This window comes from Ceratotherium simum, chromosome 6 (assembly GCF_057802395.1).
Source record: "Ceratotherium simum simum isolate JZ-2026a chromosome 6, ASM5780239v1, whole genome shotgun sequence".
Lineage (NCBI taxonomy): Eukaryota > Metazoa > Chordata > Mammalia > Perissodactyla > Rhinocerotidae > Ceratotherium > Ceratotherium simum.
In genome coordinates, this window is record NC_141905.1 from 75,783,429 (window position 1) to 75,811,263 (window position 27,835).

Here is a 27,835-nt window from a genome sequence, read left to right on the forward strand (position 1 = left end):
CATACAGTCATGCATCACTTAATGATGGGGAAACGTTCTGTGAAATGTGTTGTTAGGGGTTTTCATCGTTGTGCAAACATCAGAGTGTACCTTCACAAACCTAGATAGTACAGCCTACTACACACTTAGGCTATATATGGTACTAATTTTACGGGACAACTGTCATATATGTGGTCCGTCATTGACTGAAACATCGTAAGTGACTATATACTATAAAGGTAGGATGTAAAGTGTTTTCTCTGTGGCTTAGCTTGTGTCAACCAAAAGGTAGATTTCTACTGGAGTAGAAATACTATTTCTAGTATATTTTTATATGACATACAAAAGAAAAAAAGTTTGTCAACTGTCAACAATTGCTGACACATACTAACTAAACAGCAATTTAGAGCTGAATCATGAGTCAATACATTCAAGATTGCAGACAGCCTGCATTTAACTTCACGGATAATGTCAGACACAGGTGAAAAATTCTAGCTGTATGCGCATCTATCTTGTGGAGAGCAATTTAGCAAAAACACCAAGATAACCTTTAAGAGCTCTCACACTCTGACATCCTTTTAGCCTTTCTTGGACCCAGCTGGGATGCCTTATTTTCACCTGAGGGGAAAAACAACATATTGATTTTTTAATCCTTTCCTAACATGGACATAATTTTATACAACGGATAAGAAGAGGATATATTTTAATAACACATCAATATAACTCTTTTACAAGCTGTTCTTTCCTACATGAGCTTGTAACATTGAGCAAAAAAACAAAAACGCAAGAAAGAGTAAAAGGATCACTATGTGAAAGACTCTAAATTACTGTGACCAGGTATACTTTTGAGCATTCTTTCATCAAGTTTCTGAAAAAGACATCATGAGGACTATTTCCCAGCTTTTTTGGTAGAGTAGGAGGGCAGGGAAAGGGAGAAAGACATAATAATCTGTACACCTATGTACACGATGCCTGTATTAGACCGAACTTTTAACAGCAGGCTTTTAAATGCAGATAGCCATTCCCAGTCTTCCTGGCCCATAATGTAAACCAATACCTATTCTAGCAGAATATATTATCCATATTCCCATAGCGCAAGCACTCTAAACCTAAAACCCAAGGCCATAAAGCACAAACCCAAGGAAGTCTGAAAATTGACTTCTCCCATGGATACATTTTATTTACTTAACCAAAATTTGAATGTTGAGAAAGATGCACTTCAAAAATTGCTAAATGAAGGCTGAGGCCTTAAAAAAAATCATAAAGTTCTCCTTTTTCTCAAGGAAATCGGCTGTTGAGATGAGCACAGTGCGACTTGCAGAGATTGCTAAGATTGAGCCCTAATGGGTAGTAATGAAAGACGGAATGCCCAAGTCCTGAACGCCTAAACATAATGGACAAAATGTTGAGAAGTACAGAAAGAGGTCTGCCTTGGGCAGCACAAGTGTTAGCTCTAAGATCCGGAGGACTAGCTCAGCCCACACTTGCTGCCTGGCTGGCCCCAGGGCCAGGATCCAAAGGGAAAGGTCTCTGGACTACTTCTTTCCCACTTATCTGGGCAGACTGAAACCTAATTCCCCTTTCTCTTCCTTCCTTTTCTTGTGCAGTGGATGAGGGCCCTGAGCCAGCCACCAAATACCCAGGAAAACATGGTTAAATGGGGAAGAGAAACTACACTTAACACAGCTCTTTTCAGGTGGCCAGGGACTGGATTACTTCAGGGCAGTGATGGCCTGGAAGAACAGAAGAGCTTCCAATAGGAGCTTTCTTTTCTGAAAAACATGGTGATACGAGATGGCTGAGTGACAAATAGCATCTGGCTCTAGAAGAGTGGAGCCTTAAAGAAGGAGCCATCTACACAGTTCAATCCCTATCATTAAACATTTTTGGAAGGGCATTTCCTACTCATTGTAGTATTCAACTAGTACTACACTGATCTGCAGTAGGTCTGTTGCCTACATTTTTTTGTGTGTGTGTGAGGAAGATCAGCCCTGAGCTAACATCCATGCCAATCCTCCTTTTTTTGCCGAGGAAGACTGGCCCTGAGCTAACATCTGTGCCCATCTTCCTCCAATTTATGTGGGACGCTGCCACAGCATGGCCTGACAAGCAGTGTGTCGGTGCGCGCCCAGGATCTGAACCTGAGCCGCCAGCAGTGGAGTGTGCACACTTAACTGCCACGCCACAGGGTGGCCCTGTTGCCTACATTTTTTAAAAATTGCAAATATACTCTTTCAGCTCTAACATGGGTTTTGTAGACTGGCTAAGGAACCTATATAACAGTTACATGGGAAACTCCACATTTCTATCAAGTCAACACCTTTACCAACTCTCTTCCTCCTCCAGGTCTCTTTTTAGTACCAGGCCAGTTCTCCAGCTTCACTTATTTTCTCACAGGTTACAGAGATTTTCCTTCTTTTTAAAAACTGTTACCACCTAGGGTTGTCTTGGCTTCCTAATTCCTATTACCCCAGAAAAGTGCACTATTGTTGATGGGCCCTCTGGCTGGGTAAACGTCCTAAGCAGGGGTAGAATTAGAATAACAAGTATAGAGATTATAAAAACAATTAGCTTACAAATTCAAGTTTTCAAAAATACATGCCTGAAAGTAGAACTATTTGTTTCTGCTAACCAAATACCCTGAATATCCTGGGATTTTTCACATTTTAATGGTCTTCAAAAACCATTCTGTTAATGCAGCATCCAAACATTTCTGTCAGAAAGCCACTTGGGTTTACAAACTTCGGTAACTGTGTTCATGAGAATATAATACAGCTCCTTTCGTCAAGCAACCAAAACTCTATGTGCTAAGGATTTCTGTAAGGTGACTAAAAATCATCGTTTTGATGGGCCATTGTACAGATCACCTTTACTTGGCTTGCTTTGGGACTTGGCAATTGAATTCTGAGTAACAGGGACCCAGGCAATTACGACTAGAATATTAAAGATTTATCCCCAAACTCTGAATTACAACTGAGAGGTCAAGATTTCTAAAACTAGAATGACTTTTATATTAAATAAGTTATTGAGCTGTTTGCAAGGGGAATATTTCTATGTACAACATACTTAGCACAGAATGTGTTAGAGGTGTAACTTTCTGGTCATTTCATTGAATATCACATGTCAGATCAACTTGGTTATGGTTATAGGGCACAAATTACGGCCAGGCCAGGGACCAACAGCTTACTGTCCATCTCAATTAGAAGCAGCAACAAGGCTGCTTCTAAGGCCAGATTTCATATTTTACCATCCATCACCTTTTAAATCACGACAATAACTGACGATCCTACTGCCTCCACTAGTGCCATGCTAAATACTCACAAGGAGCAGCAAATGTTCTTGTTCACATTCTTCTCTCCCCTTTCCCTCTTTCTTCCTTTCCCTCTTTTTCTCTCACATACACACAAACACACTTCACTGTAAAGTAACACAAGTAACATTTGGCTCAATTCTGAAGTGACTGAGTTAAAACTAGAGTACTATTACTCAATTTCTGCTTATAAAGCATATTTCAATAATTTAAAATTCTGAGAAGTTAAAACAATTTCTAGGTTCTAAAATGAAAAAAAAAGAAAATATTGAGTCTCTGAAGTGTCATTCTGTATCAATCTACCCTACGTTTAAGCACAGGTAGTTTTAACAGCACAGAAGATACAAACTGAAATAGTTCATGGGACCCTCAACTACTCGGTAACTACGTATGTTGTTGCTCCCAAGTACTCAACTACATTCTCAATCATCTTCCATTCAGGTCCGTCACTCTAACAGAAAAAAGGAGATATATTATATTTATTAGCTGTCTTCTTTGAAACTGTCTCTTGTCAGCAAAGAGGATTCACAGTTTGGATGCACATGATCATACTGTCTTTTTCATAGTCTAACTCTTGAAAAAGACATATGGCAAATGTCTTGTTTTTATCTCTTGGTATAAAAACTACTATCAACTCCCACAGGATTAAAAAGACTTCTTTCTGGGGTGAAAAGTGAGGCCACTCAATCTTCAAAACAGAATGCCAGCGTGGCCATCTGATAACCTGGTCTCTAAAGCAACTAGATGGTAAATTGGGACCTGCATCCTTTGGTCGCCTCATCTAAGAGACAACAAAGATCTAGAAATATGCCAAAAAAGTAAGGTCCATTAAACAAATACAACTGACCTAAGAGATCTAAAGAACAAAAACGATCCTCAGCTCAGGTTCAAAGGGTATTAGGAAAGTAATCACATCCCAATGATTACCTTGCAATACACTTAGGTTTCTTCTCTCTCTTTTTAAATCTGATTCAAGTCTCCATTAATGTTTTGATTTGAAACTAATTTAAATTTTATACAACATTACAGTGAAGTAAAGAGCTCTGAAAAGTCTGAGGTTGTTATGGAAACAATAGAGTACAACACTTCTGCCCTTTTTAATTTCTTAGTAAAACATAAACAGTTCCGATTCTGAATCACCAAGTCAATCCTCAGCTTCCTTGTATATCATCCTTGTACTTCCGCAGGGTGAGTCACATCTTACTAAGGAAGTATGAGAGCCTCAGGGACAAACTGTTTGTTTTTTATAACTTTTCATCTTAAAATAATTTTAAACTTACAAAAAAGATGCAAGAATAGTACAAAGCATTTGCATTTATCCTGAACCCAAATTTCCCAATTGTTAACATTTTGCCACATTTTTTTCTCTCTCTGCATATTTTTTTCTGAACCATTTGAAAATAAGTTGCAGACATAATGTTCCCTTACCTCTAAATATTTAAGTGTGTATTTTCTAACAAGGACATTTTCTTAAATAACCAGAGTACAGTTATCAAAGTCAGAAAATTAACATTGATACAATACTGTTATCTAATGTACAGACTTTATTCTAGCTGGAATACAATTTTGAAATATGTACCAATAGCCTTTTATTCTTGCATAATCTTTGACCAAGGAATCACTTAGATCAGGGGTTAGAAAACTATAGCCTGTGGGCTGTTTTAAAGAAGTTTTATTAGAAAACTGTCATGTTCATTTGTTTATGTATTGTCTCTGGCTGCTTTAGAGTTAACACTGCAGAGCTGGGTAGTTGTGAGAGTGACTGTGTGAACTACAAAGCCTAAAATATTTACTATCTGTCGCTTTATAGAAAAAGTATGCCAAACCATGACTTAAAGAACAAATGTGCACTGACATTATAGATTTCTTTACAACATCAAAAAATTGGAAGAAGTCTAAATGCTCACCAATAGGTGACTGGTTAAACAAATTATGGTACACAGTGGAATATCATGCAGACATAAAAACAATGACACATATATATGGAGATAAAAATATGCCCTCAGTCTATTGTTAAGTAGGAAAAAAAGGCAGGTTATAAAGTACGTGATCTCATTTTATTCTTTAAAGAATGCATAAATACACCGTGTGAATAGTGTATGTATGCTTGTCTTTATAAAGTTCTTGTAAAAAGTTAACAGTGGTCTCTCTGGGTAGTGAGATTATGGTTGACTTCTGTAATTTTCTTTATAGCTTTCTGAATTTGTTTTTGTATGGGCACAAAAAACATAGCTCATACCAATTTCCAAACATACATCACTTTTATCTTATAGACCTTGCTGATTTTAATGTTAAAATATGCAAGTTTCCTCAATTTTTCAAATGAGTGTATCAACACAAAAATTAAAACTCCGCTGCACGATACCTCCTTCTTTATGCTCAGTGGTTTCCTACTTCTGAGCACATTCTTAGTGTTGATCAATTTACAACAGATAATTCACACATCATTCATTTAGGAAACAAGCCATCTGTCCATACTCTAAGAATCACTTGACAACCTTTAAAGAAATATAATGAATTACCTAGTAGTCTTACTTATAGTGATTAATAAAACATTCTTATCTTCCAGTGTAGAGCATACTGTGTATATATAAACAGTCTTCAAATATAACCACTATTTGTCTAGTACAATTCCATATCAATGTAAATCAACACGCTTACAAATGGGAAACACAGCTATCCCCAAACCCACTTAAAACTCTATTCATGTTCAATACTTATGTGGAAAAATACACAACACCTTATGGAAATATGAAAAAGACTATGTAGGCCATATGAATTAAGTCATATGTTGTTGCTGCTGCCCTTTGCACTTGGCCTGTTTGAAGATAATAAAAATTTCAACCTAGTTTTACATTTAGCCTATTCATTTTAAAGTACCTTCAATTAGTAAATGATAGAACTTCTCATTTACAGTAAATGCAAAAGTGAATGCTTGAGATCCCGCACAGTTTAGTACCATGACCTACTTCCTAAATATTCTAAAACTGTTAGTAATTTAGATATTTAGACTTTTTTCTATGCTATGATATTAAACTCTTTATTCCTAAGAAGTTCTTAATTTATCTTAAACCTTGAAATTTAAATATTTGACCATGCTTTATTTTCAGTTGAGATGAGCAGCAGCTAGTTGATCTCCATCCTTCCTATAACAGCCCTTAATAAACTTGCTGATGTTCTTAAAAGGTTCTATTTGGCCCTCTTGTCTTAAGAAAAACACTATCCCATGGTTGAGGAAGCTATTCCCCTTTTCTCCTCACTTTGTTACAGAAAAGATTTAAAAGGGAGTTGGGGAGGAGGGCAGGGCGGGCAGGGGATTTATAAGGATATATAAAATATCAGCACAAAAACACAGGGGCAAAAGAGGTGGCATTTAGGTCAAGTTCAATAACAACAGTTACTATTTTAGTTATTATGTGCCAGATACTGTGCTAAGTGTTTTACAGACATTTAACCCTTATCCCATTACTATTATTTCTTTTTTAGAGATTATGAATTAACTTGTTCATAGTCAGAGAACCAGAGTGGAAGAATCCGGATTTGAACCCACCCTTCATAGAGATGATATAGTAATTAAGAACATCAGCTCTGGAGTCACACTGCTTGGGTTTGTAGACCATCTATACCACCTGCTAGTTGGGTGATTTGGGTAAGTTACTTTCTCTCTCTGTGTCTCAGTTTCCTCATATATAGAATGGACATGATAATAGTGCCTATTCTCATGGGGTTGTTATGAGAATTAAATAGTTAACACATATAAAGTCTTAAAATCATGACTGGCACAGCAAAATTGCTCATATCTTGGCACTGCTCCTAACTACCGCTGGACTGAATACGTACGGGCAGGGAGTTGTATACTACCGCAGGACCTCTGATAACACCTAACACTTTCTTAAATTGTTTATTTCCTAGTTTTACATCCTTCATCTGAGTGTATGACTCAGAAAATGAGCTATTTGACTAAGTGGATTTCTATGGGAAAGTGCTACTGTGCCTTGAATAGGACATTCTGGTTCATGACAAAGTATAGAATGTCAGTTTTACTTGCATCATTGTAAACGGGAGGGTCCTGAGAAACAGAATCCAAAAACAATATTTAAGTTTCATTAATATTATTTCCTTGTTCTCAAAAGCTCTTTTAAAAAAAATATTTAAGAGTCTTACTACTTTATTGTGAAACTGTCAAAACTGACTTCAGTGGAGCCATTTTAAAATGGAGTCAGGACTGTCTTTCCAGAGAATCTGCTTTGCTGTCTTGAACCTTCAACTGGGCCAACCTTTGGACCTGGGCCAAAACGGCAATTGTTTTACAAGCAATTGTTTGAGAAGTCAGCAGGACAACTGACATCCTGATCACAAAGACTGAGGATTCTGGATTTTCTGAAGATAGTCAAGAGTCAATGTTTAGCCAAGACTAGCTCTCTGCTTCTAACTACAAACATTTTTTGTAATACAACCTCCCCTCTTTATTTGGAAAGCCCCAAATAGCTGAATCTGTGCTCCCTGAATTGCAATTCTCTGATCTCAAATAAACGCTTTGCCTCTTAAACTGGTTTCTGTTTTTGTAGGTTGACAAAACCATTCTTCCTTTCTTTATCCTATCTGAAAAAAGATATCTAAAAACAAAGCATATACCCCAAATAAAGTGTTCAACTCACTAGGTAAGATGTTGAAATTTTAAATAACAGCACTGAAAATATAAAAACAAAAATAAAACACAATAGATCAAAGAAGCACATGAAAAAAATTCCATCTCTGGACTGACCTTTGATAATCGCTGTACCTCAAACCCAACATGTCCAAAATGAGATCTTCTTTCTCCTCTTCCTTCTCCCTCCTCATGGCTCCAGTCTTTCTGGCTTCCTCTTTCACTCTCCAAAAACCCCTCCATTTTCAGTGGTATCCAAGCCACACTGACTCCATTTTCCATTTTCATTGCCGTCATTCTGGTTCAGACTTTCATCACTACTCACCTCTACTATTTCAAGTCTTTCCCTTGTCAAAGCATCCCTGACTTTCCCCATTTGCTGCCAGATTTGGTAAACATATTATTTACTACCTACCATATGCTGGGTACTACACTAGACATTTTAATATATAGAATTTCATTTATCCCTCATGCAACCATGTGAAGCACCATCAGTCCCATTTTACAGAGGAATAAGTACTTGTGGATGAGATGGGTTTGGGGACTTTGACTAAGATCATGCTGCCAATAAGTGACCTAGCTAAGACTCAAATTCAGAGCCAAGTCTGCCTAAACCAAGATTCTGATGAGCTCACTTTAATTCTAAAAGCCTCCATTACTCCTACTGTCTTGGAGAGTTAACAGCCAAACTTCTTAGCCTGGTATTTAAAGCTCTTCTATAGTACGGTCCAACCCTTTTATTCTTGTTTTGCATAATCTTCCTACACTACCATATTCTTTAGCCAACCTGGACAACTCACTGTATCCTAAACATACTCAAATATTCTCACTCTTTATTTGGGTTTACCCTATGTCCTCCACCTTGAAATACCCTCCCTACCATCTCAAAATCTTACATATACTAAGGCTTGGCTCAAATGTCACCTCCTTAATATATTCTTTCCTGGTTTTCCCAAAAGAATGCTATCTCCCCTTCATCGGAACCTCATAGTACTTTATTCTGAAACTCTTAGAGCATTCACATGCTAATAGTAATATTGATGCTTATATACTGTTGATCTTATTTCCTCATTGTTTATCTTCCTTGAAGGAAAGGATGATACTCACACTGCCTTATACCTCATACTCAGTTTCTTCTTTCTCATACTCACAGTGCCATATACTGATTTGATTTGGAGCGCTGATGTTTCTATATTTTAACCTAAGTTCCTACTCTTTTCACAGTTATTTCACAAACATATTCAACACTTAGAAAACATGAGACAGAGAACTGTATCTCTCATTTTTAACCAAGGTGAACTTTAAGAGTGGAAATGCTGCATAGGATTTACGACTAAAGCTCAAAGGCATTTAGTTTATTTAAGAAGCCAGAACATTGTAACAGAACATTATATATGGTTAAAATTTCATTGAGTCTCTACTGTACTTGCAAATATTATCAAATTGAACCAAACCAGGGTTTTCATAAAAACTGACATTTTCAAAAAGGCTTTATTTGCTTTACTACTTCTCTTCCTTTTGATAAGATTAAGACTGTAAATGGCAAACGGTTAAACAGGAACACCAAAATGTTATCTGCAAGGCATCTGGCCTTAAACAAACACACCAAAATGCCAACTCTGAAACATCTAGCCTAATGTAATTTATAAATTTGTCTGTCTAAGATGTTCTTACTTGAAATCACAGTTCCTTAGGGAGCTCTTTTAGATTCTTTATATGTACACTCAACAATTTGTGGACAGATCTGGATAGACATCATTCAGCAAGACTTCTAAAACGCTCCAAAACTAAAAGGGAGATAGGGCAAGTAAAATTTTACATTACATAGTCATTTTATTTAGGCTACGGTGAATTACATACACATAGAGTAAGAAGTTCTTTTGATGTTTTTAATAATGCCATTATACCATTTATGTACCATATTCGTAAACCCAAATTCTCACTCAAAAACCAGGCTTTTTACAAAAGAAATACTGAGTAGTAAATCTCATTCTGTGGACTTCCTCAACCTAAACATTTTTATTTGGTTAAAACATACATCAGAGATAGCTTTGAAGGGAGAAAGAGAAAGAAACATGACTAACTCATGCTGAAACCTGAAAGTCTGAAAGAAAAAGGGTTGAGGAAAAAGGGAGGCTCAGGGCCAGACACCCAACTTCAGTCTTCCCAGAAACGCTTACTGAATACACACTAAATGCCAAGTGCTGTGAGCAAAAACAACCTTCCTGTAAAGAAAGATACTGGTGGAGATAACACCGATGAAATTATCATGCAAATATAAATGTGAATTCCCAACTGTGATAAGTATTACCAAGGAGTTTTATGCTCACTAGGGAAAGTTTCCCAGAGGAATGATGACTGGTTGGTGTATCAGTCAGGGTCTGATAAGGAAACAGAAAACATCTAAGTATTTGAAACAGAGGGACTTTAAAACAGGGAAATGGCTACTCAGTGATGGAAGAACTGAGAACAAAACGGGAGACAGTGAAGCAACTCAGATATTGGCAACAAACCTTAGGCTGGAAGGACAGAGGGAGGAAGTGGTATTAGTAGAAGCCAGCGGCTGGAGCATCAAGCATAAGCTGAAACATGGTAGGCCTGTCCTGTGAGAAGCATGGAGCCATGGAGGACAAATAGCAGCTGCCAGACATACTGTCCAAGGCAGAGGAGAAGAGGAAGAATATCCTGGCTTCACCAGTCCACTCCCATTTCCCAGGGAGCTGAAAATCGGCTGACACTGAAGCCTTGGAAATACAGACAGCAGAGGTCAGCCTTCTCATGACATAATGCGGGAGAAGGGCCCAAGAATGTATCTGAGGGCAAACAAGTTAAGGTCTGGCACAAGCAGAGATCTGAAGAATGGGGATAGGTACAGGTATGCATGTGGAGAAATGTGCTGGTGGAAGGGTGCACATGTACACAGGCTGTGTAGCGGACAGAGTATGGCAAGTTATTACGAGTGAATAGATGGCTAAGCACAGCTAAAGCGGAATGGAGGGTAGAAAGGAGGGCTGGATAAAGATAGTGACCAGGTCAGGGAGGTCTCTCACATCAAGGAATTTTCTTTATACTATTGAGCTATAAAAAACCATTGAGCGATTTAGAGAGGCAATTAATAGGATCAGATTTGTATTTCAAAACAGATCACTTATCATCCCCTCCCCCTCCTAGGACAATCACTGAACAACTACAATATGCCAGGAATTCCATTAGGTGCAGGACACATAGCATAAAAAGAATATAGAATATTTGCGCCCCTGCGAAGTCTACCAGCAAGTATGTAGTGTGCAGTATTATCAAAGACCTTTTAAATAGCCTTCTTTTAATGTTTATCATCTGATTAACACCAGGGACATGAGATTTATCTTCAGAGCCCCATAGGCTTAGCTCCTTGCTCAGTAAATTTATTGATCATCCTACTGTTTACTTTTTGTATTTATATACTTCTATTAATCATTCACTCACCTTTGCCTTTTCAGCTGAAGAAGACTATTTTTTCCCATCCATTTATCCTTATATGGCTATCTCACTTCCATGTTTATTTTAGTTCTTTCTCCCCACCTTATCCAGCTATTACAAATTTCTTGGATTATAGAAACCAGTAAATGTACAAATAATTCTCTGAGAATTTCATGGTTTTTAAATAAGTGTATTCATTTTGTGACACCCACTCTCATGAAAAGTTGAATTTCTTGTTATGGAGGCACTATGACTATTTCTTTAAGGATCCTAGATCGCATATATTTTAAGCATAGTTTGGAATTCTTTCTAACATACTTGTCCTGGGAGCTCTTTCTTCATTTTGTACCTCTTAACTTGGCAGGTCTCAGAAAAGTTTAGTGCCACGTGCAAATCTGAATATTATATTGTACATTTCTTCTTCTAGGTCTGTGCTCCAATAAAGTAGCCACTAGCCCCTGTGGCTACTGAGCACTTGAAATGTGATTAGGATGAACTGTGATGTGCTGTAATTGTAAAATATGCACCAGATTTCAAAGACTTTGTATAAAAATAAAATAAAGTATCTTATTAATTTTTATGCTTATTACATGTTGCAATGACAATGTTTTGGGTATATGGGTCAAATAAAACATTACTAAAATTAAGTTCACTTGTTTATTTTTACTTTTTAAAACGTGGCTACAAGAAAATTTAAAATTACCTAAGTAGTATGCATCTTATTTCCATTGGACAGTGCTATTTTAGATCATTTGTGAAATGATCGCAAGTCCTGGACTCAATCATTCAGGATATTATACCTGGTCATCTTTACCCTGTTTCCCATATTCTTAAGGCAGATCCATCTTTGACAAAATATTCTCCTAGTAATTAGATGATTTGGGAACCTTTAAAATGGATTTTTATCAAAACCCTCCTGAAAGCTGAAAATGTATTTACTGTTTCCATTTCTTCTACACACTTGTTTAGCATCTTCATATTAGACAGGAATGATTTCCCTATATATCGTATTTTCTTCCAACTGATTACCTTTCCTCAACCAAGTGCTTCCTGTTTTCAGTTGCCCTAACCTTTAGTCTGGAAGTAAAGGGAGACTCACTGGGCTCTATAATAAGGCAGATTGTGTCTGAATCAGGCTCAGTCTTGGGCAGTTGATTCAAACATGGCTTAAACATGGCTGATCTTATCACGAAGGCCCTTCCATTCAAATCCAATCTCCCCATAGTTTCAGAGCTCTCCTTGCCTCTCTCTAAAATGATTTCACTATCACCACTCTCAAATGGTCTCCTAATTATTAGAATACCATTCACAGTCCAGTTTTTGTTAGAGGTAGTAGAATTTAATGGGACAAGTATAGCTCCTATAGGCAGAAGACTTTGGATCTTTGTATATGGCAAAATATTTCACAGACTAAAGTATTACATATGTTACATATTTGATTCACATGTCTCTTTTCCTACACTGACAGTAGTTCTTACAAAGTAGGCATCATCTGCTCAAATGTCTCTTTAATTGTAAGGGTGTGTTTAAAAAGAAAATTGAAAGGAGCCTGATATAAATTATTTCTCTCTCAGAAACAGATCCTTTCAAAAAATGAGGTTTTGATAGAGAAGCAGCAATGGAGAGAAGGAAAAGTACCATTCAAGTCAAAAAGATAAAGTCCAGAATCTAGGAGGTGAATTCTTCTGACTTTATAATTTGGGGTACGGCTGACCGTATCTAAAACCCTTCTTATAGCAGTTGCCAATCGCAAGTTGCCAGTTGATACCATGTAACCCTCTGAAAAGAATATACTCATTCTGATTAAGAGTTCCAAATTATCATTTATGGATTCTCCCCAATTGTTAGCTGAATGCTCTTCAGGGATTTATTCTTATTTTTCAGGCAGATCTGAAATATCTTGATATCTCCTAATGCTTTTAACCACCATTCCCTCTGGTATCTGCATATTGGGCTACATAAGACATGAAGTACTTCTGCTTCTATTTATACTGAATATATGACTGTTCCAGTATCTCTCTCCTGCCCATCGACTGTATATTCAGGGACCCAGAAGATTCCTTTCTAATTCCTAATTCTAATGTCAAAACAGGAAGAAATTCATATTCTTCCTTCCTCTTTGATAGCAGCATACTTATGCCAATGTACTGATTTAATAGTTATTTGGATTTTTAACCTTCAATCTCTAATTACAGAAGAAAAGATTTAAGTAAAGACAACTGCTATTAAGTGTCTAAGTGTAGAGTGTGGGAGGCTGGAAGGAGAGGGAGTAGGGTCAGCATCAGAAAATGTAAATTAAAAAGCTTGTTTTCAAAATTAAAACTCTTTTCATCCTTTACTCAGAATAGAGAACAGAGTAAAGAGCCAGACAGAACAGCTCGATGCCAACTGGTCCCCACCGCCTCTTCCTCTACCCCAGAACTCCCAGATTCAGAGGTTCTATAGCTCATTTTCATGGTGACTTCTCTTCTCCCCAAATAGCCTCAAGCATTCCAGGTTGCACAAAGAATAAAACAATCTGTTTGAAGAATCAAGTGACAGTGTGGATAATTGAGAGAAGACATGAATAGCATGGACAGGTAGGCTGAAACAGGCAGAGAGAGAGTAAGAGAAAAGAACATTTAGTGAGAACCTATTTTATGTCTGGAACTAAGGGTAAAGCAAGTGGGTAGTCAATGGTGAAGGAACTCCAATTCTGGGAGAGTAAGACTCAGATCTCTCTTTAAAACCATGTGTGTTTATGTGACATTTATGTGATCTGTTTGCATTACCATGTACACAATAATGATTATGTGTGCTTTAATATGTTTAAAATATGTCAGATTAATTTAATTGTGAATTTTATTTGATAAGCTCTATAAATTCTAGAGATATATAGTTGTTTTCATAGTTTCCTACTGAAGTATGGCCTGAAACTTTTTTAAAATCTGAAAACTCCTTAAATTTGTTCCTTAGTGAAAGGGAAGCAAATCATCATCCTAAACCTGCATAGTGCTACAGACTGAAATAAATCATGAACTACCTTGTCTCTTTTGGTGTAGGTGAACACATTTTTAATATTGACTTTGTCACCTTTGCAAGATGATCCTCTAATTTTTGTTTAAGCCTAATATCTAATTTATTTGCACTTTTGCATTTTATGGGATTCTCATGAGGAATCTTTTTTTATTTATTATTTTTAAAGAACAAACACCACCAAAAAGTACTTCATTTATCCTCTGAGGTCTTTTATTCTGCAAATGAGCTAATAAGCAGGGCACTGATCTGAGTGTCTGATTTTGCTCCAAACTTTCCCTGGATTTCTAATAAGGTAGAAAGTTGGCTTTATGCAGGCTATTTGTTCAATTATTCTTTTCAATTATTTCTTGATATCCCAATTTAAGAAAAATTCCCTTAAAAATAAATAGTCATCAAATACATTTGAATTTTTTTTTGTGGCAAGAACGTAGACTGGCCACCTAAATGGCATTCATTATCCTTTTCCCTTGCCTTCTACCTCTACAAAGGCTGAAAAACTAAAATGATTCCCCATACTTTCTTGCTGCTGTGGGAGGCCATGTGACTCAGTTCTAGGCAATGAGATATAAGTGGAAATCCCTGGCAGGAGCTTCCAGGAAAGCATTAAAAAGGACAAAACCTGGCTGACAAGTGCCTGTGGCATGGTTTAGAGCTCACTCTTTCTCTTGAAAGGTGGATACCTAGGAGTGCATTAGACATCTTGCAACCATGAGGACAAAAACTCCATCGTAAGGATGATGGAGGAGGAAGCCAATAACAACCAGGCTCCTTGATTACAGTACTGCTGAGCTGCCATACTAACCCAGGGTTTATCACACAAGACAATTAAGTCTTTTTTCTTGCTTAAGCCACTATTCATTAGATTTTGGTAATACTTGCAACTAATGTATTACAACTGTTCCATCTCCACTCCCAACCATTTGTGCAAGTACTACAAATCTAAAGCTTTCCATTTATTATTGATCTTCCCCTATTAACAGCATGATAAGGTACATTATAATACTTTAAAAATTCAAAGGCACATTTAAAATATGGAAGGAATTAAGTTTCATTCTGCACATTCACTGAACTTAGTGGCTAACTTGACTTGAAATAAATTTCAATCTTTAAAAAAAACCGATTTAAACCTGAAGATTGTATTTATGCAAAGATACCTTCTAAACTCATCAAATACTTTAGGATACTTTTTTGTTTTTTTGTGAGGAAGACCAGCCCTGAGCTAACATCCAATGCCAATCCTACTCTTTTTCGCTGAGAAAGACTGGCCCTGGGCTAACATCCTCTACTTGAGAAGTGCCTATCTTCCTCTACTTTACATGGGACGCCGCCACAGCATGGCTTAACAAGCGGTGCATCGGTGTGCGCCCAGGATCCGAACCGGCGAACCCTGGGCCGCCGCAGCGGAGCGCGCGCACTTAACCACTTGTGCCACGGGGCCAGCCCTTTTAGAATACTTTTTAATGATGCTTTTTTCTATCCAAATTTGCAATATATCCCAAATTATCAAATCTTACTCTGCAATATTTTATGTGGTCTTGAAGAACACTCTAATTCTCCTCCCTAGAGTTATTAAATTCAGACATATGTAATTTAATGCCTGGAGACACTTAACTGCTGCTGACATTTTTGATACCAGATGTAATTAATAACCTGGAATTCTTTCTCCAAAACTACCTATGACATGTGCAAAGATCTAAAATTATGACTCAAGATTGAAATCTTACTAACCTTTGCTATAAAATATTAAAGCTGTCTAATTTCATACCTTCAGACATATAATAAAGGAAACTGAAAATGCCAATAGCAATGGCAAGTTATGACCATTTCATACGCAGACAAAACAACAATGCTTTTTCATGTATTTATGTATTTCAGAACAAATTGTAAAACTGGTTATTTTATCCCCGAGGAGTTGCTTCAAATTGCTTGAGATATAACTTAAAGTTGTGGCATGAACAACCACCAAAGAAAGAGGACACTTTCCTAAAAACCACTATTTTGACCATGTCATTCCCATGCTCAAAATCTTCAATAGCTCCCTACTACTTTCATAAACTGTGGGTCAGCCCACCTTCCCTTTCCACCTTTACTTCCCCCTACTTTCCCATCCTGATCAAAATCACTCTATTTGTTCCAAAAGAATTTCACACTGCTCAATTTTTATGTAAGGACGTTCACAATTATTACATAAAGAAATTGGAAACAATTTAAAAGTCAAAGGAACATCCATAAAAATACCACATAACCATTAAAAGTCACGTTCTTCAAGAGCACGGTGATAGGCTTATGGACCTATTTAAAAAATTGATAATTGTGACTATTTTTAAAAATGCTACAAAGAATAACAGACTATCCTAGAAATACCAAAAAGCACTACTACTATAGTAGTATATTACTACTATAAAACAGCCAGGTAGTACAGTTCAAAAATACCTATTCACTAGCATAATAAAGACATAATACAGAAATAGTTTTCCCAAATAATGGCTACAAATAATAATCATAGAATTGGCTATACTGCCACCAAGAGTTAAATGTGATAGAAACAGCTAAATAGCTAAGTTATTAAATACATCTTTAAAGAATACAATTATAATTTATTCCTACAAAAAACTACTGATGTGCTAAATAGATCTTATCTTTAAAAAGACTAAAAGTAACTCCAAAGAGGTTTGGGGGTTCCAAGAAACACTCTTGGGATTTTAGTATTACCAAACCCATAATGTTTCAGTAAATATGTAAATGCTTAGTAAATAAAATAAATTTTCTTTAAAAAAAAAAAAAGCTGTAAGTTTCTTCAAGGTATAGATTTTCTTTTTTTTTTTTTTTTTCCTATTTAGGCCATAAAATTCTGTGATTCTATTTCTACTGTGAAACTTCATGGGCTTAAAAAAGAAATTCTGTAGAGAATATTTTGATAAATGCTCTAAATCTTTAATAGACTTACTAGATTTATGCAAATTCCAAGAAGCATATCATACTTGCTATTAAAACTGCTACACAGAATATTAAGAAAATACCAACTCAACTTTGGAAACAAATTAACTAATAACAAGCAACAATTTTTATTCATTTAAGAACCCAAAGAACCCAACAAGTCCAATTAAACATGCTGAGAGTGAAGCACTGTTTTTATTTATTTTTAATTTAGAACTTATAATATTTTAAAACCCTTTACTTTTTTTTCAAAGTCTTGCAATTTAGGTGAGTCTCTTTTGAGATTCCAAAGAAGAAACCAGAACTCTAAGTCCTTCACATACCAAAAGTATATGTCAAATCCATTTTCCTCTTTCCATTTCCTCAGCTATCATCTAAAGTAACCAACATCTCCTCTAAATGCCTCCTATCTGATCTCTCTTTAGGTTTACTCCTATCCTCCTACAATCTTTTCTCTATCTATACAGACAGAAAATTTTTTACAAAATGTACACAAGTTCATGTCACTCCTCATCTTAAAACTCTCCAACCACAAATAATAAAATTCAAACTCCTTACCATGCCCCACAAGATTAAGCATGACTCTACCTCACTGATCACGCTCTAGCTATACTAGCCTTCCTTTTGTTCCTCAAACACACCAAGCATATTCGTCAAACTCACCTGCCTTCACACACCTGTTGTTTCCTTTGCTTGAAATGCCTTCCACTCCCTCATTCCCCCAAAATTCTCCAAATGGCTCACTACTCTTCATGATTCAGGACTCATCTCCAGTGTAAGGTTGTCAGATTTAGTGAATAAAAACAGGGGACACATTTATACTAAAAAAATGATTCACTGTTTTTCTGAAATTCAAATTTAACTGGGCATCCTGCTCTAGTGCCATGGGCAGACCAGCCTGCTCCTGTGTCATCTCTTTAGAGGCCTTCCCTATTATCGCCAGATCTAAAGAGTCTCCTTTGTCATAACTCCTAACTCCTTTGTTATAACCCTATTTTCTTCACAATCTCAGGAAATTACTTGGTTCACTTCTTTGGTTTACTCATTTATTGCTATGTTCTACTTCCATCCTATAATGTGTGGTTCACCTCCCCCCCTCTTCTAACCCTCCCACCAAACCTCTACCTCGTGTTAGCACCACAAAAACAGGGTCTTTTCTTGTCTTGAACTGTCTCCTCAGCATCTAACACAGTGCCTAGTAGAAAGTAAGCACTCATAAAATATCTGTTGAATGAATGAATGCTCTGAATTTACATGCTTTCTAAAGTATTTAGAATTATTTCCTTTTAATTCCATAACTGTGAAACAATTTAAAGTTCTGGCAGGAAAATTAGTTACACTAGGTTTCTTTTCTTTTTTTTTTTTTTGTGAGGAAGATCAGCCCTGAGCTAATATCCATTGCCAATCCTCCTCTTTTTGCTGAGGAAGATTGGCCCCGGGCTAACATCCATGCTCATCTTCCTCTACTTTATATGGGACGCTGCCACAGCATGACTTGACAAGTGGTGTGTCCGTCCGCGCCCGGGATCTGAACCTGCGAACCCTGGGCTGCTCAAGCGGAGCGCGCGAACTTAACCGCTACACCACCAGGCCGGCCCGTAGGCTAGGTTTCTTATGCAAGCAAGCGATCTGAAGACTATAGTTTCATGTGATTCATTACATTACTGATGTTGTACTGCAACAAGACAAATAAATCAGAGATGTTCATAATTATTTGCACATGGTCAAAAATAACTCTAGGAATACAGAATATTAATAAAAACATGCTTATAGAATACAAACTTTATACAGATGTAAAACTATGCAAATCCATTTTACCGTCTTAACAGAACTCCTTTGTTTTTCTTCCCAAACACCACTGCTCAATTCAAGTGTGCAATGAACATTTGCCTCTCTGTCATAGGATCCAAAAATGAACAGCCTGCAGTATAAAAATAAAACAAGGAGATTATACCAGTCATATACAATAAAATGTTTCTTTCTGATCATTATACCAAGAAGAAATAAATTACTCCATCACTATTATAATTTGGTAACAGAAAAAAAAATTAAATCAACACTTGGGACACCCTCTAGTGGAAAAGTGAAGTAAAGCTAAAATTAGGTGACATTTCAAGACAAGCTTTTTCAGCAGCTAATTCAAACAAATAGAAAGTAGTCTCTATTCATGAGGTAAACAAATTGACCAGATACCTCTATGTAGTAACAAGAGCTACAGATCTTCAGATCAGACTTAAAAAATAAGTTGCAGAGTAATGCAGATAGTATGATATCATCTCCGTAAAAATGAAACACACATAAAAAACAGTACAATATAGCTGCTGATGAACACACACACATACAAACACTTCTCCATCTACTAATGTGACCTTAGGCAAATTTTTTAACTTCTCCAAACCCACCTCCACCTCTGGAAAATTCAGGACAAAAACGGTACTTAACTGTTAGAGCTGTTGTGAGAGTAAAAGAAAACAATGCACGTAAGGCATTTAGCATAGTGCCCAGCAAATAGTAAGTGCTCAATAAATGTTTGTTATTTCTATTATCTTGAAAAAAACTGTCAAGGAATAATTGCATCACCTAATCTTACTGTTTAATATGCAGATCTAAAAACGAAATCTCAGGTCCAACTTTCAGATGATATAAAGCAATTTTTGTTATTGAAGGAAAAAAATGTTACCCACAAGTCCAACTTCTATACATATTATCTATCTTTTAAATCAGAACGTATGTCTGCCAATGCGTTTCAGGAGTAAGCTTGAGAACAGCTTTAGCATTAATCAACATTTTGACTGCTATTCTATTACTTTATCTCTGCATGAAGATGATGAGGGGTAGGAGTGAGATAATGAAAGAAAAGTGCATAAAACATACCAGAGTAACATGAGAAAATTGTGTTCTAAGGTTGGAGACCCCAAGCAAATCACGTTCGTACCTCACAAACTGGCTTCATAAACTGAAAAGCCTGAATAAACTCATGGCCAAAAAATAAATCAATTTAAAGAATTTTTAATCTTAAAAGGACATTTAAACTTAGTGCTTAGCAACCTATTACCAAAAAGAAGGCAGGCCAAAAACATTAAGAATGTCATAATTATAAAATACTAAGTTTAGAAAAACAAGACTTTTCATTCATCAGAGTTCTGCTGCCACCATCTGTTCAAAAGAGCAAACTACCCCAGGGCCTTTATCATGCAGAGAAGGCAGTGTACCAGCTAGTGCTCCCAAATTCCTAACAGATATTAATCTTTAGGATTCAGGAACGAGAAAGCACAATTCTCGGAATTCTCCCCTGAAATCACAGACCTAAATACAGGAGAAGAAAACATAAAAGCAAATCTTGGTGACCTTGGATTAAGGTGATGGTTTCTTAAAATAGGACACCAAAAGCAGAAGTAACAAAAGAAAAAAATAGATAAATTGGACTTCATCGAAATTAAAATTTTTGTGCTTCCATGGACACCACCAAGTAAGCAAAAAGAAAATCCACAAAATGGGAGAAAATATTTGCAAATAATGTATCTCATAAGAGTCTAGTATAACCCAATTTAAAAGTGGACAAAGGATATGAATAGACATTTCTCCAAAGAAGATATGTGAAGAGCCAATAAGCACACGAAAACATGCTCAACATCATTAGCCATCAGGCAAATGCAAATCGAAACCGCAGTGAGATACCACTTCACAGTACACACTAGGATGGCTATAATGAAGACAGAGACAATAACAAGTACTGGTGAGGATGTGGAGAAACTGGAATCCTCAAACATTCCTGGAGGGAATGCAAAATGGTGCAGCCACTTTGAAAAATAGTTTGGCAGTTCCTTAAAAAGTTAACATAGAGATAACATGTAACCCAGCAATTCCACTCCTAGGTATACAACCAAGAGAAATGAAAGCATACATTCACACAAAAACTTGACATGAATGTTCACAGCAGCATTATTCCTAATAGCCAAAAAGTGGAAACAATCCAAATGTCTATCAACTGACGAATGGGTAAATAAATTGTGGTATACACATACAATGGAGTATTATCAGCAATAAAAAGAAATGAAGTAATAATACATGCTACAATATAGATAAACCTTGAAAACAGACTAAGCGAATGAAAGAAGCCAGTCACAGAAGACCACATACTATAGGATTCCCCTTACATGAAATGTTTGGGATAGGCAATATAGGGACAGTAAGTAGATTAGCGGCTACTTAGCGCTGGGGGAGGAGGACTAAGGGGAATAGGGATTGGCTGCTAATGGGTATGGGATTTCTCTGAGAGGGACAAAAATATTCTAAAATTAGTTGTGATGATGGTTGCACAACCCTGTGAATATACTAAAACAGACTGAACAGTATATTTTAAATGGATGAATTCTATGGTATGTGAATTATCTCTCAATAAAACTGTTTTAAGAAAAAAAGAATAATGAATGATTATAACAATAAATAGTGAATCATTAGGGTTATATTAAAAGTTTCAAAGATTTGTTACAAAAAGATATAATAAATGCTTGGTTTATCATTACTATGAATTAATATATTGCCACAAGATTACATATCTCAATAAGTAAAAACGATTTTTATCTGATGTTGACATATGATAACAGAAAACATTAAAAGGGTATATTAAATTCTAAATAAAAATTACTTAAAATATTGAAAGATAATACCACAGATATTTAATAGTTATCACTCTTAACAATGAAATTTTAAAGTACACAAAGCATTAACTGACCTATTCAACTGTCTTGATCTTTGTTTTCTGAAGAATATTCCAGATGTAGAAAACTTCTTTATTTTGCATTGATACTGATTGATCCAACCGTAAAGAGTACTTCCAAAAACACCTTCAGATTAGGTGTTAGGTTACATGTTGCTTCAGATAAGTTTATTTCCTTTTTTAATGATGAAAATGTTTTGTCTGATTGTCTTGAATTTGGTTTTGCCATTAAAATGGATACTGCTTTTATTAATTCTGATTTTAGATCAATTTCTAATCAAATTCTAATTCTAATCAATGTCAGAGCATTCCACAACATTCACATCTTCTTCTCTTTATATTTCTTCTGTTAAAGTACTTACAAAGAACTGTAGCCTATGGTGAATATTCAAATACTGGAAAAAGCCAGCAAAGATTAATACTCTAACAAAGTAACTTTAGTATGTCCTAGAGAAGTTAACAACACTACACATAACTGCCAATTTAAGATTTATTTTGCTTAGAAAACTTGTTATTTCGTGGGAAAAAAATTATTTCTTAGGATTTGTATGAAGTATACTGTGTGCATAAACTTACTAATATTTATTTCGTTTGCAAGAATGACTCATCGTTAGCAGCAGACAGGGCAAAAGCTATAACCAAGACTGATTGCTTAGATCATGACTGTTTCTCTCCTACAAGTTCCAGATCTGGTTCCTGGGACATAATTCCTATGTCAGTGTTTCCTGGGCCTGCATTTGACTTGCAATGAGTGGATTCCTTCAACCAGTAATGACTCTATGTTGACTGTTAAGCTGTAATCTCGTAGAAGAATTATATTTTCCCGATAGCTCAAATGATATCTCTTGAGATTTGGAAAAACATGTAAATTTCTAGAGAAATGCCAGGAAGGAGTTCGATTAGAAACACTGGTACCAGCCAGTTATGTGAATTTAGAAAGCACCTGCTTTAGTTTAGGCAGAACATTTAAAACAAAAATATCAATTTTCATTCTACATCTCTACGCACTTACAATTCAATCTTGAGTTAAACGCTTTCAATTCAAATTATATAACCACCAGAAACAAGAAGTAACAATCCCTAGCTAATACATATTTTGAGTAAAATAAACACTCAGCTGATAGTGAATAAGCAAGAAATGAGTACAAATAAATTTCTACTATTACTACCTCCTAGAAGGGGAGGAGGAGTCAACAGTACTAAACAAAAAAGGCAAAAGAAATTGCCTTTCGACCCCTCTGTCTCTTGAAAGAGCTACGAGCTCTATGAAGTTCTTTCCAAGTTCAAAATGTTTATCTTTTTAAAGGCAAAGTTATAGTGAAACCTCATGTTAAATATAAGCACAAACACTACCTACCATCTATCAAGAAACAAGGAAAGAGACAGAATTTATGACAAGACTAAACTGAGAAAAAGAAAGTAATTCCACATGTGTCCTTCTATAAGAAAGCCATTTTTACAATCAAAAGTGAAAAATAAAAGTCTCTCTTTTTTTTCTGATGATTAAACAATTTGAAAGGAGAATCTTATACCTAAAGGGAGTCAAATATCAACTCACTGGTAGTGAAAAGAATCAAATTTGGCTGACCACCTATAGGTGGTAGGTGGTCACTTCCTTCTATACTCCTCCCCCTCAGAAATCATCCCTGCATAGGATTCCACTCTCCAATCTATGACAAAAACTTCCACACCTAATCTCCAGTCCTCGTCTTTCTCCTGTTCCACTTCTAAAACCCCAAGCTTGCACAACACTTCTACAGGGAAATCTAACCATGGTCTACTACTACTTAAGATACATAAAATCAAATTCATCAAAATCAAATTCATCTTCCTCTGAAACAAGCATCTCTATTTCTCTCACTAGTCCTGAAAGGCAGAAGCTGTTTCTTGCTCTTTATATCCTCTAATATCTAGACTATAATCAATACTGGACCAAATCAAAGTCAGTGATACCATAATTCTCCTAGACTCAAATCCTTAGCATTTCTTTGCCTCCCCCAACTACACCCATCCGCATAGTCATTCACTCACTCACTAAACCCGTCCTAGTTATCCCATTTGTCCCTTCCTTCTTGTTCCTAATACACGTCTTTCAAGCACTTACCTTCTCATCTTTAACCTACAACACCTCTTAATTTGTCTCTGGAGCTTCAATCTCTCTCTCTCTCTCTCTGCAATCCATCCTATGAATAGCAATCTTCTAAAAATAAATGCTTCTTAATGTCACCTTCAGACAATAATTTCAATAATTTCCCTCTGATTAAAGGATAACAATCTTGACTCCTTTTGATAGCAAATTTGGCCCTGATTTTTCACATGAAACATCTATACTTCATTCAGACAGGTCCTTAAAAATACTTGACAAATTCTCACTTTTATCTTTTTGGCTCTGTTTCCAATTACCTAAAATCAACCATCCATCTGTCTGCCTGGAAGATACATCTCTCATCCTTGAAGTGATCCATAGCAGCCTCAACTCCAAAATATTTTTTCCTTGCACTAAATTTCTATAGTATCTATTACCTAAGCCTCAATTCAAATCAGACAGTCTTTTATAGCTGACTTGTTTATGCTATTTGTTTTTCTCTGTTAGCCCTAATTACATTTTAAGTTTCTAGAGGGAAGGCACTGGACTTCACAATTTTCTGTATTCACCATAGTACTCAGACAAAATACCTTTATTACTGATGGTTGTAGTAGTAGAAGACTGGTAATAGTGGCGGCAGTAGCAGTAGTAGCAAACATTTACTGTAGGGCAGTTCTAAGAGATTTTACATTTATTATCTCATTCAATTTTCACAACTACTGTATGAGATAGGTAATGTTATCACCCTAATTTACAGATTAGAAAACTAAGGCACAGAGAGGTTGGGTAATTTGCTCAAGATCACACAGTGAATAAAGAGTCTGGACTATATAAATTGAGATGAATGAGTTCAAGAAATTCCGACAGAAAAGAAAGCAGTTATCTTTTAGTTAAAATCAGGAATCCTACGTGCAAATAAAATATACTGGAAGCACTGGTTGACACTTATGGCATAATGGTGCAAAGAGGGAAAATTCAAAGACATAATACTCTTTTGAATTATTTTCTGACCACAGTTCATTTTACAGTTCATTTTTGTTGAAGGTACGTAGCATGCCAACATCACATTTAAAACATTTTGGAATTTGGCAGTTTAAAACAGAACTTTGGTTTTATGTCAGCTGGGTTCCTATTTAATTTTCCTAAATTCTTTTACAATCAGACATCAGAATAATTAAAACAGTTATGTTTTGCTATATGAAATAGCAGTGGAGGTATACAATTACAAAAGAAACAATACTATTGTCCAACATGATAAACTTAGGGAAGAGGAAGGGGAAGAAAAGAGAACCTATGTAAACCCAGGACAGATGAATTCCAAATCTGGACTCTTTTGAAAAGTCTAATTCTTGTCAAAAGCAACCTAATTATAGAGAAGATTATTTAACTATAGCCTAAAGAAATGTACAGAAACTAAGGGAAAACATCACTCAATTTTTTTTTTTTTTTATCTGCTAGAGAAACTTCGCTAAATAAATACAGGCGTAGTCTTAAGATCTCTACAGGAATTCAATTCATCTGGCGGAGTTATGTCAAAATTCACATAGAGTTATAGACCTTCATAGTTATAAATCTATATAGCTTTAAAGACCTGTAGGAATAATACTCAGCAACAGTTCCAAGTAATTCCTTCTTTTTTTCAATAGCATTCACTTTGAGTGGAAGTTTTCTCTTATATACATTCAAATGTCTCATGTTTAAGCTAATTTCCTCTTATCTCTCCCTCCAGGAAGGAAGCAGACCTTCAGCCTTCATCTAAATGATACTTCAATATTAATACATATTTCTGCACCCCAAGATCTTCTTGAAAAGGTAACTTATTTTAAAAATAATGACTTGCTCTCAAATAAGTAAAAAATTTCCAAAATGTATACACTTCTAACATAATACGTAAAATTTCAGAACCAAATTTTCTTCTGTAAGTTAAAAAAACAAAAAGAGCATGGAGATAATAGATAACAGAAACAGAGATTTTGGAGTCAGACAAACCTAGATTCATATTCCAGCTATGTGGTCTTAAGTAAGTAACTTAGGGATTTCAGTTCTTCATCTATAAAATGGATATAATACTAATCTCATAAAGATTTCTAAGGGCTGGAAATAATGAATGCAAAGTGCCTACTATGGTAGCAATACACTGTAAGTAACAAATAAATGCTATTAATAACAATAATAGTATTTGTAGAGTCATGCCCCTAAATATCTTCAAATTTAACTAGATATTTTCTCTTTTCAAAAAAGATAAAATGTCAAACATTAAAATAAATGCAGAGAATATAAGGAACACCCATATACCAACTACTCAGAAAAAATAACAAACATTAATATTTAGCCTTATTTGCTTCAGAATGTTTTTTAAAACAGTCACCATTTAAGTAAAAAATAACCCATGAGATGTAATCAAACTCAATATTAAAATAAATGGAGGATTCACAAACAAATGCAAGCTAGAAACATTTTGTGGTTATAACTTCTAAAACAGCTTCTCTTGTAAATGAATTTAAAAATTCCATAATATTAACAGCCTTCTCTACAGAAGAACTAAACATTTCACTATATAATATGGACTTAACGCTATTTAAAGAATTGATTTCTTCTATCAAAATTTCATCTTGGGGGCCAGCCCGGTGGCGTTGTGGTTAAGTTCACGCATTCCGCTTCGGTGGCCCAGGGTTCACCGGTTCAGATCCTAGACGTGGACCTACTCATGGCTCATCAAGCCATGCTGACACCGTGTCCCACACAGAAGAACTAGAAGGACCTACAACCAGGATATACAACCATGTACTGGGGCTTCGGGGAGAAAAAAGAAAAAGAGGAAGATTGGCAACAGGTGTTAGCTCAGGGCCAATCTTGTCAAAAAGTAAAAATAAAAAATAAATAAAAAATAAAAATTTCATCTTGAAGCTGCCTCATCTAATATATGAAACAAGACCAATCAACTATTGAACCAATATTGAAAAATAATTTAATCACACAATTAAATGCTTTCCTTTGCCTTATAGAACCAAAGTAAAATTATGTATTTCTAGTTCTAGAAGGATGGCAGTGGTGGTGGCTGTTTTTGAGTCTCCCAAAGTCCCCCCATAAAAGCACAAAGAGCAAACAGGAAAACAGAAGCAAAACCTGTCAACAACATCTACAACAAAACCATGTGACAATGAAGTAGTCACACAAACTCTCCCACAGATTACAGCTATAAAACCTGGATGAAAAGAATTTTAAAGACACATTTAAAGATAATGAATATCTTCTAAAAGCAGACAGAAGCCAGAAGACAGTCTAATCTCAAGAAATTGCAACTGGAAGGAGTACAAACTGCTAGCTTGGGGTTTTCTGGCGTAAGGGCATTATCTAAACTGAGCCTAGCTCAGGGTTAGAGCTGCAGGAAAATGTTGGTACAGTTCGAGCAGCAGAAAGTTGAAGCCTTATGGGCTTCAAGTGTCAGAAGATGGAGTGCAAAGCCAGCAGAGCAGCTAGAAATTATGAGGAGATCCCTAGAAGTAAAGAAACCACTGAGAGGGTAAGGTCCATCTCTGCTCAAATCGTTGGCTGACTGCTAAATAAAGACGATCCTAGGGCACCGGTCTAAAAAGGCAGCAGTGGGAAGATAAAGGTAAGAACATAAATAAATGCCTTTACTTATTAATATAAATATGCCTGGGAGGATGGGGAGGG

General features: G+C 35.9%; 1 protein-coding gene across 1 annotated transcript in view; it reads right to left on the reverse strand.

Moving 5' to 3' along the window:
* Window positions 1-27,835, reverse strand: part of PDZD8 (PDZ domain containing 8) — an 80,381-nt gene that overhangs the window by 18,655 nt on the left and 33,891 nt on the right. The window contains exon 3 of the mRNA XM_004428115.3: window positions 19,170-19,272. Coding sequence (XP_004428172.1) covers window positions 19,170-19,272 — 103 coding nt within the window. The remainder of the gene's footprint in view (window positions 1-19,169; window positions 19,273-27,835) is intronic.